Below are 12,960 nucleotides of genomic sequence, written 5' to 3' on the forward strand. Positions count from 1 at the left end.
CTACCTCTGAAATGCTAGGATTAAAGGTGTGAGTGCCACCATTTTCTAGACTTTGTATCTAGTGTCTGTTCTGTCTCTGACCCCAGATAAGTTTATTAGGGTGCACAATATTTTGGGGAACACAATACCACCACACAGTAGCAACTATGTTTTTGCAGTTTCTCCATCTCTCTATCCTGTGTGTTAAGATTTTAACACTTGAACACCTGAACATTGACCTTAAAAACAGCTTCATCAGTAAAGACCTGAGTTGACTCCATGTAAAAAGCCAGGCACGGTGGTAGGTACTTCTTAATCCCAACACTGGGAAGTTGAGGACAGGTAGATCCTTGAGGATCACCAGTCAGCCAGCCAACATACCCTGCTTGGTAAGCTCCAAGCCCGTGAGGGAAGTCCTGTCTCAAAAAGCAAGGAGGGTGGAGCTGGGCAGACGGTTCAGCAATTAAGAGTGAGGATCTGGGTTTGGGCCTTAGCATCTGACTCTGGCAGTTCACACCCACTTGTAACTTCATTCCCAGGGGATCTGATAGCTAGTTTGGGTGAAGGAAGACATTTTGACCTAGCACCAGACTGGCCACATCATTACTGAATGCTGCTTTTATTTACGGTATTCCTACCCATGAGGCCTATACTGACTCTGCATCCTTACTCTGGAAAGGGAGTCTATACTGGGATTGGTACCGTTTTGTAGAGGTGGATGTCAAGTTTGATCTCTTGCCCACATAACCTTTTTGATTGAAGAGCATACCATAAAGTGACATGAGTGTTCCCACTATACTTTGAGCACAGAGGCCCCTGTGCAAGCCACCTATCTCCCCAGCCAGACCTGTGGTTTCACTTTTAGGAATGGACCACTTCCTGTATGGCCTCTCTGATGAAATGAAGCAGGCGTACCGGGAACAGCTCTTTGCCGTCAGCCATGACAAACTGACCTCTGTGAGCCATAAGTGAGTAGTATGTGTCCCCTGGCTGCCTGGGCTAGCTGTGGGGAGGGAAACTCAGAAAGGTAAAGGCTTTGACCACTGTTGACCACTAAAAATGCTACAAATAGAAAATGGTCCAATGTGCCATCTCCCTTGCAGGTACCTTGGCATCGGGAAGAGCACACACGGCCTGGCTATACTCGGGCCAGAGAACTCAAAAATTGCCAAAGACCCATCATGGATCATAAGATGATAATGAATCTCTCATATTTCTGAGTATATGTAAGAAACCAGAGGCTCTTAATAACTAAGCCCCTGAACTAAAATTGGAATGATCACAAGTGTTGCTGCTTTGTTGTTGTTCCAAAAAATCATAGTTATATTAAAAGTCTGACCAAAGATGTTTATTGACTCACAAGGTAGGCAAAGACACTTAAGGAAATACTGTGACCATGAAGACATAAAGTTATCATGCATTAAATGATAGAGGTGGACGAATTAAAATTCTGAAACATTACTAAGCCTAGAACATTTATTTTAAAAATAAAAGTCATCTCTAACCTACCTGGGTTTAGTCATTATTTTAAACAACATTTTACTACTTTAAAATTAGTAAATTTGGGGGTTTTTTTTTGGGGGGGGGTTGTTTGTTTGTTTTTGTTTGTTTAAGGAATGAATATTCATTTGGAGAAATAGCTCAGCAGCTAAGAGCACTTGCTGCTCTTGCAGACCAGAGATAGGTTCCCAGAACCCATATAGCATCTCCCAACCATCTGTAACTTGTTTCTGGGGATCTGATTTCCTCTTCTGGTTCCTAAGGGCACTGCATGCATTTGGTGCAGTCATACATGCAGGCAAATATTCACACATAGGATAAATCATTTTTTTTAGAAGACTACCAGAACAAATGGAGAGATCTGCATGGAGTGTGTGTGATCACACCATAAGCCTGAAGGGAAGTGCAGATTTGAGTCCCACAGGGCTGTCCAGTGAGCATCCACTTAAGAACTAACCGTGTTCATGTTAACTCAAGCTTTTGCCCTCTGTCATTACTGAGACAGGAAGAAGACTGAGTGTCTGTGCCTTTTATATTTTATCCTCAAACACAATTGACTTTTAATTACCCCTTTCCTCTGTAGTTTCCTCCTTACTGCTGTGTAGATGTCTAGAGGATGCCTTTAGAAGTGAGAACATCTAGATAGCGACAAGAGGCAAGGGTGCTTTGCCCTGCAGAGGACTCATCAATTTACGATGGGGTGGGGTGGAGTGGACGGTCTATTGCCTAGGACCCCATCATTAACCCTTAATAGTGAGTTAGGATCCTTCCGAGGGTGAAAGCCCGAGTTCCACTCAGCACCACTGCTTTTGAAGAAGTTGGTAGATTGTTCTTCAAACCCCCTTGGTGGCTTTAGTGTACAACTAGGGCTGAAACTGAGAATACGAGAGATCTTACTCTTAACCACAGGTTTAATACTTGTCATTTAAAAATTCTACACTTGATCTCATTTTCAAAGAAGATCTAGCTAAGCATAGTGATGTACCTCTAAATAGCTAAATCACAAACCTGGAGTTAATAATGTTCTCCACGTATACAATCATCAGTGTCAAAGCCAGATAAGCTCAGGTCCCAAACCAGCACTGCATGCGTGTGGGGAGGGTAGGAGGGTGGGGGGGGTAGGAGGGTAGGGGGTTGGTGAGAGAGAGAGCATGTGACAGATTTTCTGCATCATATGCAGCTGGAGGTCAGAAGACTTCCCGTGGTGTCCTGCATGGAGCATCACCCACCAGGTTTTGATTTGTTCTGTTCTGTATTTTGACACAAGGTCTCTCCCTGGCCTGGAGCCCATTAAGCAGGCTGGCACTGGCCAGCACACCAGGGAGTTCTGCCTGTCTCGGCTAGTACATGCCACTACACCCAGCTTTTTAATGGGTTGTGGGGATCCAAACTCAGGTCCTCTAACCCATCCCTTTCAGTATGGACACAGAGGAGTGCCATGTGGCACGCTTAGTGGCACACAGCTGGCGTCTATCATAGCGCTCCCTTTCCCCTCCTTTCATGACACTGTATTTGCAGGGTCCCCATCTATACCTGCCCCTGGAGTATCTAAGGAGACTTGGCTAACTTCCATCCATAAAACTGCTGAGGAAACCCTTGGTGGCAAGTAAAGAGCATCTTACTTAAAACAATGAGCTGGGGACCATGGGAGTTGTAACCAAATGTTTACTTCCACAAGATATACACATGGTAAAGCACAAGACAGTAAGTACCCCATAGAGTAGAAAACTGACACCGGATCAAGCACACGAGGCTGGGTTTCATTTCTCAGGGTCTGATGGGTCAGTGGTCATGGCAAGTGGCGCTCTCTGATTATTACTGCTGACAATGCTTGGTCAACAATACTTGCATAAAGTGCTGATAAATAACTATGTTACAAAAAGCATGGTCCCCGGGGAACGTTACAGGCTTCCCTAGACAAGTGTGTAGGTCAGGCGATAGCATGCTTGATCAGATGGCTGCCGGTTCTCCATGGGAGGTGCCCTGCTGTTGCCGCAAGGATTCCAGCTTGCCTGCATCGGACACGTCATAGCTCGCCTCGTACTTGGCCAAGATCTTCATGAGAGGCCGCAGTTTCAGCCACCACTGCTCCTTGGGGATCCGGTGCCTGGCAGGAAGACAAGTCAGCCATCAAGTATTACATTTGTACTGGAAAACAACTTCTGACTGCTACAGGCTGCTGAGGGCTGTTTGAATAGCCTTCCCAGAAAAGATGGGCTTTGTGGTGCAGTCACCTGATATGGCTCTGGGGAGACACCACAACTGTTTTTTAATTTCAAGATAAGGTTTTACTATGTAGCCCAGAGTGGCCTTGAACTTGTAATCCTTCAGCTTATCAAATGAATGCTAGGATTACAAGTATTACCACAATGCCGTGTGTGTGTGTGTGTGTGTGTGTGTGTGTGCGTGTGTGTGTGTGTGTGTGTGTGTGTGCATATGTGTCTGTATGTGTATGTACATATGTATATATGTGTATATGCATATATGTCACTGGAGATTACCCCATACAGCTAGGTAAGTGCTCTACTACAAAGCTATGTCCTCAGCCCTTTATATATTTAGTGTTTTGGAGCAAGGTCTCACCATGTTGTCCAATCTGACCTTGAATTCAGGCCTCCCCTAAATCAGCTTCCGTGCTGGGATTACAGACCTATTCCACCACACCCCACTACACAGGTGAGTTGAAACCATTCCTTCTGTTTCTTCCTAAAACATCTGCCCTAGTTTCACACACACACACACACACACACACACACACACACACACACACACACGCGCACGCACGCACTTAACTAGCTTCAGAAAAGCTCATATATTACCTAAAAGAGGTCAATAAGTGAGTCCCATACAGTAGCCAGGGTAGCACTGGTGATCTGTCCTCACAGTTCCTATTCTCATACCATCTCATGATGAGATTCAGATAAGGAACATTTCATTTCATTGACTTACTCGAAATCAGTTTTTTCCCTCAGTTCTGCCACTGGTTGAAACAGGAGGTCTCTTTTGCTTATTCCCAGGACACAAATGGAATCATCGCTAACAAATTTTTTCCCTGTAAAAGTTAGAATAAGAAATCTAAGAATTACTCAGCATATTGAGTGAGCACATTTACCAGCGCAGTAAAAAACAAGACAGTGAAGTGAGAGAAACCATCAGAGAGTACATCTGTGTATTGAGGAAAGAACTGCCCCTCTTTGGAGGCCTTCTGAAGAGTGTCAGCTCAGTGCAAAGCCCAATGGGAGTGTGGAGTACTCCTGAGCATCAGCTGTGCAGTCTCTTGAGGGGACCTCTGAGACTAGGGTCCTTCCCAGACGGCCAACATGGCTTGTTTCCTTAGGTACCATCAAGGCTCCTCCAGGATGGATACAAAGAGGCCTAGATTCTGCTGGGGCCTTCTTTATGTCACACACCCAAAGAGGAGCCCTTTACCTGCCTTCCACCTAAAGTAAGAGAGCACTTTCTAGAGTGCTGGCCAAGTGTTTCACTAAATAGTGTAATAAGAATATCTGCTCAAATTGCAAGAAGAGTTCACTTTAATAATTAGTGCTCAAAGACAAACTGGGAAAGGAAATCTAGTCAGAAAGAATACAAGAGTATGAAGTGATGTTGAAAAATTATCAAGAGAAGAAAAAATCACAGGACTTTGAAAATACTAAAAGTTAGCTGGAACTTTTTATATCTGTTTTTGTAGAGCGCCACATTTGTAAGCCACATGTTGGTCATTGTGTAGATCTCTTCTGATGAAAACATACCTAGTATGACTGATAAAGAAGCCTGAGGTGGGGAGAGGGTGCCAAAAACCCTGGTATAAATACTATGAAAAGGGAATGGGATCTAGAACTGCAGGCCTCAAAAGGGAACAGTATGAAAAGTCTCATGCAAATGTTTGATAATGTAAATGATTGTAAACTATCCTAGAAAACATGTTAGAAAAGTTATCCAAGAAAAAAAAAAAGTGTGCAGTTTCATTAAGCATGAATGAAATACATTTAGCACTCAAATCTTTCCACAAAGGAAACTGGAGGTTTTGACAGATGGTTTCACAGGAAGGGTCTACCAAACATCCTGAAAGTTAAACTCCCATGGTACACAGAGTATGGAGGAAAGCCCCTCCACCCTCCATTTTCCAACTTGACCCTATGGAAACAACAGTAGGGAAACAGCTGGCAGATGTTTTCCATCACCAAAACAAGCGTCCTACCCCAAAGAACTGCAACATCTAAGCAGTCTGGGTGTCAGTCATGGGCCAGGTGGACATAAAGCAAACCAGTGTGCCTGTGAGTGAGCAAAAGACTGCTGGGTCTGGCTTAGAGCCTGTGCTGAGCATCCATCTGGGTCGGTGTGGTGGAGGGAGAGAGCCCAGACACTACAGCATATTGAGTCAAGAAACTTAGAGACACCTGAAGGGTTAGTTGGCCTTAGCAGTTAGCAGTTCCATTATGTATCTTCATCAATGTGTGAACAAGACCATCAGAAAAGTACAGAAGCATACCCTTCCTTCATATGCTGTGGGATAATGCTTTTGTACACTGGTTTAATAAAATGCTGATTGGCCAGTAGTCAGGCAGAAAGTATAGGCAGGCGAGCAGATGAGGAGAATTCTGGGAAGAAGACGGGCTGAGTCAGGGGTCACCAGGCAGACAGAGGAAGCAAGATGACAAGGCAGAACTGAGAAAAGGTACGAAGCCACTTGGCTAAACCTAGATAAGAATTATGGGTTAATTTAAGTGTGAGAGCTAGTCAATAATAAGCCTGAGCTAATGGCAGAGCCGTTATAATTAATATAAGCTTCAGAGTCATTATTTTATAAGCAGGCCATGGGACTACAGGGGGGGGCCTGGCAGGACCGGAGAAACCATCCAACTAATTCATACAAGCTAGAATGCTGAGCTAAATTACACCTTGAAGATGTATAAACTTCACAGTGACATTGGTTATCATAGAATCCCAAGGTTATCTGTGGAGGAGATAATAAAACATTGCAGAAAGATAGTATTTAAGACTCACAGCCAAACATTAGGTGGAGAGAGCCCAAATGGAAATCCCCATCGGGTCCCTCCCCTTAGAGCTTGGGAATCCTGCAGAAGAGGGGGAGGAGGAAATGCAGGAGCCAGAGGGATTGAGGACACCAGGAGAACCTGGCCCACAGAATCAACTAAGCAGGGCTCCTGTGGGCTCACAGAGACTGTAGCAACAATCACTGAGCCTGCCTGAGTCTGCACTGAGTCCTCTGCATATATGTGATGGTTGTTAGCTTGGTGTTTTTGTGGGACTCCTAACAGTGGAAGTGGGGGTGTCTGACTCTCTTCCTGCTCTTTGAACTCTTCCTCTCACTGGGTTGCCTCACCCAGCCTTCATACGAGGCTTTATGCCTAGTTTACTGTACCTTGTTGTGCCATGTTCAGTTGATATCCCTGAAAGGTCTGCCCTTTTCTGAAGGGAAATGGAAGAGAAGTGGGTCTGGGGGAGAAGGAAGAGGGGAAAAGGAGGAGTGGAGGGAGGGGAAACTGTCATCAGGAAGTACTGTATGAGAGAATTAAAACAAACAAACAAACAAACGAACAAAAACACTATTAAGGGTTTGATGAAGGGAAATAGGAAATAAGACAGAGAACTCCCAGTTAGTTGTGCATATTTCCCACCCTATGTTAAAGTTGCCTGTGAATCAAATCAATGAACCACGGTTAGAGAGCTTAAATAAAAGGACCTTGAATGTGTTTCATGACATCACAGAAATAAGTAAAAGCTACATTTTACAGTCTTGCTAATGGCAAGCAATGTGTGCCTGGCAACTACTTGCCACCCATTGCTAACAGCAGAAATAAAACATTTATTTTTGTTAATATGTTTAATTATAACCTTGGGAAGTCATAAATGGTATTCAGTACTCACAAGCAAGGAAGGGTAAGATAGTATGCCAGGCATCTCAATGGCGGATTTAAAGGACAAGGAAAAACATCATAGCTTTATAACACACGGTTCCCAGTGAGAGAGCTGAGGCATCTCACACTGTGCATCCATTCTCCCCACCTACCTGCGCCCAGGGACCCCTTCAGTTTGTCGCTGATCCACGTCATAGCTCTGGCAGAGATTTTTGTTCCAAAGTTCCGATCAAATGGAGAAGGTGCTCCCCCCTGTGGTGGGCAAGGTATATGACATGTAAGCAATTTCTCCAGATTAAAAAAAAAAAAAAAAAAAGAAACCAATAAAAAAATACCATCACTTAACAAGATCCGTGTGGTGTTTAGAACTGCAAATCGGCAAACATGGTTTGGTTTTGCATATACAGGACAAAAAGGAAGCAGGCCTACATGTCTTGGAGCCTCACCTCGGCCTGCTACACAACTTTGTAGTGTTCTCCACGAAACAAGTAAGCTATCATTCTTCCTGTCTGTCTGTGTGGTACAGGCATGTGAGAATGCAGATGTGCTCATCTATGTGTGCACATGCAGTGGGCAGAGCAAGAGATCAGGTGTCTACCTCTGTAGCTTTCCAACAATTGCCTTGAGACAGGATCTCTCATACAACTGGAAGCTCCCCATTTAGGCAAGGCTGCCTGGCCAGCTAGTCTTCTCTATCTCACATCCCAATGTTGGGGCCAGAGGCACCTGGAGCTGTGCCAGGCTTATTATGCAGGTGCTGGAGATTCAAATCCTGGTGCTCATTCTTACAGAGCAAGAGCTATTATTCGTTGAGTCATCTTCCCAGGCCATTTCTAATATCCGGGATGAATCACAGCTTCCTTTACTGATAAAAATCTGTGGACTCAAAAAATGAGAGCATACATATTCCTACTCATCCTAACTTCAGGAATTCGTGAACTCTTTTGAAATAAGTTCGTGGCTCCTAGTTTAAAAGTTCCCTCAAGTGGGCATCTTCATGGACCAGCCAAATAGCAATATCAGTGATCTCTGAATTTGATTGAGACTCTTCCTCTGTGAATAATGTGGGAGAGCAATCATGTCTGATTCCTGCTGTCAACCTCAGGCCTCCACATACAATGAACACACATGTACATACACACCAAAGGAAGGAAAAGGGTGCATGTCTTACTCAGTGTTCTATTGCCGTGAAGAGAAACCATGACCACAGCAACTCTTTTTTTTTTTTTTTTCTCAAGACAGGGTTTCTCTGTGTAGCTTTGTGCCTTTCCTGGAGCTCACTTGGTAGCCCAGGCTGGCCTCGAACTCACAGAGATCCGCCTGCCTCTGCCTCCCGAGTGCTGGGATTAAAGGCGTGCGCCACCAACGCCCGGCTACACAGCAACTCTTATAAACAAAAACATTTAACTGGGGGCTAGCTTACAGTTCAGAGGTTTAGTCCATTACCATCATGGAGAGGAGCACTCAGGCAGACAGAGTGCTGGAGAAGGAGCTGAGAGTTCTATATTTTAAATCCATAGGCAACAGGAAGTGAAGTGTCTCACTGGGTGTAGCTTAAGCATTTATGAGACCTCAAAGCCCACCTCCACAGTGACACATGTCCTCCAACAAGGCCACACCTCCTAATAGTGTCACTCTCTCTATAGGCCAAGCATTCAAACACACAAGCCTATGGGGGACATATCTATTCAAACCACCGCAGTGCATATACATACATGTGCAACATACACACACACACACACACACACACACACACACACACACACACACACACACACACACGGATGGATGAAGATAAAAAGTTCCCAGCAATGCACATAGGTCAGCAAATAAGGAAAAATGGGGCCACTGATTCCCACGCTGACCGCTAGCCTTGTCACCTAGGTGCACTCATTTGTCATAAATGGAGAGTATTAAAAAAATGAAAAGAAATTGCCATTATTCTGGAGGTGGAGAAGTACTTCTATATTTCCAAATGATCTTGATTTGGTGAAAGTGTCAAGTAAATACTACTGGTCTCATATTCCACCTTAAATCTTATTAAATGCTAGTATTTAATTCAATAAAGAAGTAATCAGAGTATTTCCAGTCACCAGTGTTCTCGTCTACATGGAGCTGGTAGTTTTTCCTATAAAAATCCTGCTGTGGTTTGAGTGCGGAATCTCCCCATAGATTCATGCCTTAGAACATTTGGTCCCCTACTGGGGGTGGAGCTTGAGATAGCCTAAGTGGAGGAAGTAGATCCCTGAGGCAGAGTTGATGTCCCTTAGCGCAGCCCCACTTCCTGACTGCCCTCTGCCTCCAGACTGTGGATTCAAAGTGACCGGCTGCCTCGCACTCCTGTCCCCATGCTATTCCCACTATGGTTGGCTCTATTCCCACCACGATGGCTCTATCCCCTTAAATTATCAGCCAACATAAATCCTTCCTCCTGACGGTGCTTTTTGCCAGCTATTCAATCACAGCCATGAGCAAAGCAACTAAGCATTTCCCATAAAACCCAGATATTACAGAAGACAGGGAACCCTAAAGATGACGGTGTTTGGTATGACTTATAATTCTGGATACTTACAATAACCTCAGAATTTACTTATGCTCACTTCCCACAGAATGGCACCATTATAAAGGGGAGCCCTGGAGGCTCAGGGGTCACAGAAGACCTCAGCCTACCTGTTGCATGTGGCCCAACACGTTTTTCCTGCAGTCAAACACTCCTTTGCCTTCCTCTGAGTAGAGCTGGTAAATGAAGTCAGTGGTATAATTTACATTGCAGCTTTCATTTCTGAAATGAATGTGAAGGAGTCAAGTTTACTCAGGGCTATAGAGAGGGGCTGAGGTCTTTCCAGCCGGACTGCTCAAGGCTCAGGGTGCCCAGTCACTTGCCACATCAGCCTCCTTCACCTCTGTCCCTATCCTGACTCTCTGTATATTTCCCTTTCTTCCTCTTTGCAGATGTCTTGAAAATAACTTATAGACTATAGAGCAGAAATAAACTATAAAAGATTGCCCTTTACTTAAAGGAAAACCTGTTTTTTTAACAACTCAGTTCTGTACCTGTATTTCTTCAGCATTCATAGAATCAGTGGAAAATGAAAGATACTTCTGGGGTTTAGATCACATGGCAGCTTCTGCCCAAGAACTCACATCTAAAATGGAAGTATGCAAACACTTTCCATTACCTGAGTATAAGGCCCCTCTGGATGGTGGTCTTCATTTTCTCTGTCAAATGCTCTACATTGGACTAGAAAAGAATGTTTTATTAATCAATTAGGCAGTACACTTATTGGGCACCTACTATAATACCATTTATGCTACAATGTAACACCATGTATAAACATAGTCAGCAGCTTTTATAGCTTAAATGTTTTTTGGGGAGGGGGATATTACAGTACACAGGAATATAGTGGGTAATGGGAAACATGATGGTATTGATAGTAAATCAGATAAACATAGAATGTTTAAGAGAAGGCACTATGCTACTGAATATAGTTATTAGTAAATGAATACTGCCCCATCCCCAAATAGGTTTCCTTCCTAAAATACTTACTCTATACATTTGCCTAACACATACATTTTTTGAAATGTTCATGAATGTGATGGTTAGTTTTCACTGTCAACCTGACACAATCTACAACCACCTAAAAGTCTCTGTACTTTCTATCAGGCTGGGTCTATAGGCAGGTCTATGAGGGATTATCTTGATTATGTTAATTGAGGAGGGAAGACGCACACTCATTATGGGTGGCACCATTCCCTAGGAAGGGCTTCTGAACTATATACAAGAGAAAGTAAGCTAATGGCTAGCACACATGCATTGGTTCTCTGTGCTTTTGACTGTGCATGTGACTAGCAGCTTCAAGTTCCAGCTGCTTTGACTTCCCTGTAACAACAGACCATACCCTGGAACTATGAACAAAATAAACCCTTTCTCCCCTAAGTTGCTTTTGCCTGAGTATTTTATCGTATCAATGGGAAACAAAACTAGGACCATGACAATGTTTCAAAGGGTCTGAGGGATGTTATTTAAAACACCAGGTCCCATTAAATAAGTATTTTTAAGTGACTTATACCAAACATTGGGAAAGTATTTCATATTTCCTAAAAGAATAATGATTTAAAGATACATATACATTCATAAACAGAGAGAGAAAGGGGGTCTTAACCGTTAAGAGCACTTTTAGTTTTTGTAGAAGACCCAGCTTCTGTTCTCAGCACCCATATGGTAGTTCACAACCATCTTTAACTCCAGTTCCAGGGGAATCTAGCACCTTTTTTCTGGCCTATGAGGTGTGCACATACACACATACTGTCAAAATACTCTTATGTATAAAATATCTTCACACACATGAAGAAGCCTCAACCCTCCCTAGTCATAGTCACCCATCCAAAGAGCTTCTAAGACTCAAGTACAAGCATCTGGACTTGGAGATGACAGCTGAAAAGCAAACAGCTTGCAGTGTTTTACAACACCATCGCCAGCCTTCACAAAACCAATGGGCAGTTAGCAAATAAGGTTTCTTTACTCATCACGCGGTTAAACGAAGTGCTCTCGGAGTCATGCATTCATTGACATACCTGTAAATCTCTGATGTCAAATGGCTCTTCAAAGATGTAGGCAGCATCAGCTCCTGCTGCAAGTCCCCCCATGTTGGCCAGATAGCCACAGTATCCGCCCATGGTTTCAATGATGAACACCCGGCGCTTGGTCCCACTGGCCGACTGTTTGATTCGGTCACAGGTCTGGTCAGAGACAAGGAGATCCGTCATTTGAATCCAGGACCTTGGCTAGTGCCACATGTGCACTAACCCAGGGCCTGCTCTCCCCACAAGCTGCATGTCCCTCCACCAAACCTGAGCGTGCAGCAGCAAGCATTGGGTACAGAGAGGGGCAGTAGATACAAGTGCTTAGAGGCAGCCTGTGAGTCAGAATCTGTGATCACCTGCGGTGGGGGCCTGGCTGGGCCATTACCCTGGAGAGTAGTCCTCCAAGTCAGCTCACTTGCTTTGCTGTCTGAATATGTCCTCGCTGGAAGGATTTTTGCAAGCCAATATTTAGCTGGTATAAATTTATATTCCCATGGGAATGTTGGTTACCTGGCTTCCTAGATGCTATCTTTACTTTCCTGATGTTTTGTTATGAAAAGCTCTTTGTGACATGACAGGTTTTGTTTATCTTAGGTATGTCCTTGAGCATTTCATAAGGGTACCTCTGTCCACAGAGAAGAGCTTCTTGGACAACAGCATCCAGAGACATCTTCTGGGCACTGGCACCAGGTCTCACACTGAAAAACTACCCACTGCCTCACACCCACGGCACACGTGTGGATGCCATTCATTTTCTCAAAAACCAGTGACAGCCTCTCACTTCATTCTCCACATCCGTTCTGTACCCAAGAAACTGAGCTCCATATATGCAGTCCAACCGGACTGTCTTCTTGTCCTCTCCAAAACCCTTCGGCACTTAACTTGTAAGTATGCATCCAAGACTTCCTGTGGAACACACAGTCCGGCCAATCCCCAGCACCCTGTCCAGCTCCTACCTCCAGCTGCTGTCCTAGCTCAGAGTTATGCTGCTCTTTGAGCCTCCATGGGAACTTCC

At 44.2% G+C, this 12,960-nt stretch overlaps 2 protein-coding genes across 5 annotated transcripts in view; one reads left to right on the plus strand and one right to left on the minus strand.

Moving 5' to 3' along the window:
• The window catches only part of Pitrm1 (pitrilysin metallopeptidase 1), a 33,949-nt gene extending 32,462 nt beyond the window's left edge, over nucleotides 1-1,487 (plus strand). For both annotated transcript variants that reach the window (XM_006987842.4, XM_006987843.4), the window contains exons 26-27: nucleotides 845-947; nucleotides 1,083-1,487. In XM_006987842.4, coding sequence (XP_006987904.1) covers nucleotides 845-947; nucleotides 1,083-1,176 — 197 coding nt within the window. In that variant the 3' untranslated portion in view covers nucleotides 1,177-1,487. The remainder of the gene's footprint in view (nucleotides 1-844; nucleotides 948-1,082) is intronic.
• A 1,639-nt stretch (nucleotides 1,488-3,126) lies between these two features.
• Pfkp (phosphofructokinase, platelet) overlaps nucleotides 3,127-12,960 on the minus strand; it is a 63,987-nt gene continuing 54,153 nt past the window's right edge. For all 3 annotated transcript variants that reach the window (XM_016006365.3, XM_006987844.4, XM_076572874.1), the window contains 6 exons: nucleotides 11,937-12,101; nucleotides 10,541-10,602; nucleotides 10,032-10,143; nucleotides 7,514-7,613; nucleotides 4,429-4,531; nucleotides 3,127-3,586 (listed from right to left, as the gene is read on the minus strand). In XM_016006365.3, coding sequence (XP_015861851.1) covers nucleotides 3,430-3,586; nucleotides 4,429-4,531; nucleotides 7,514-7,613; nucleotides 10,032-10,143; nucleotides 10,541-10,602; nucleotides 11,937-12,101 — 699 coding nt within the window. In that variant the 3' untranslated portion in view covers nucleotides 3,127-3,429. The remainder of the gene's footprint in view (nucleotides 3,587-4,428; nucleotides 4,532-7,513; nucleotides 7,614-10,031; nucleotides 10,144-10,540; nucleotides 10,603-11,936; nucleotides 12,102-12,960) is intronic.

Source organism: Peromyscus maniculatus, chromosome 5 (genome assembly GCF_049852395.1).
Source record: "Peromyscus maniculatus bairdii isolate BWxNUB_F1_BW_parent chromosome 5, HU_Pman_BW_mat_3.1, whole genome shotgun sequence".
In the NCBI taxonomy this organism is placed as follows: Eukaryota; Metazoa; Chordata; class Mammalia; order Rodentia; family Cricetidae; genus Peromyscus; species Peromyscus maniculatus.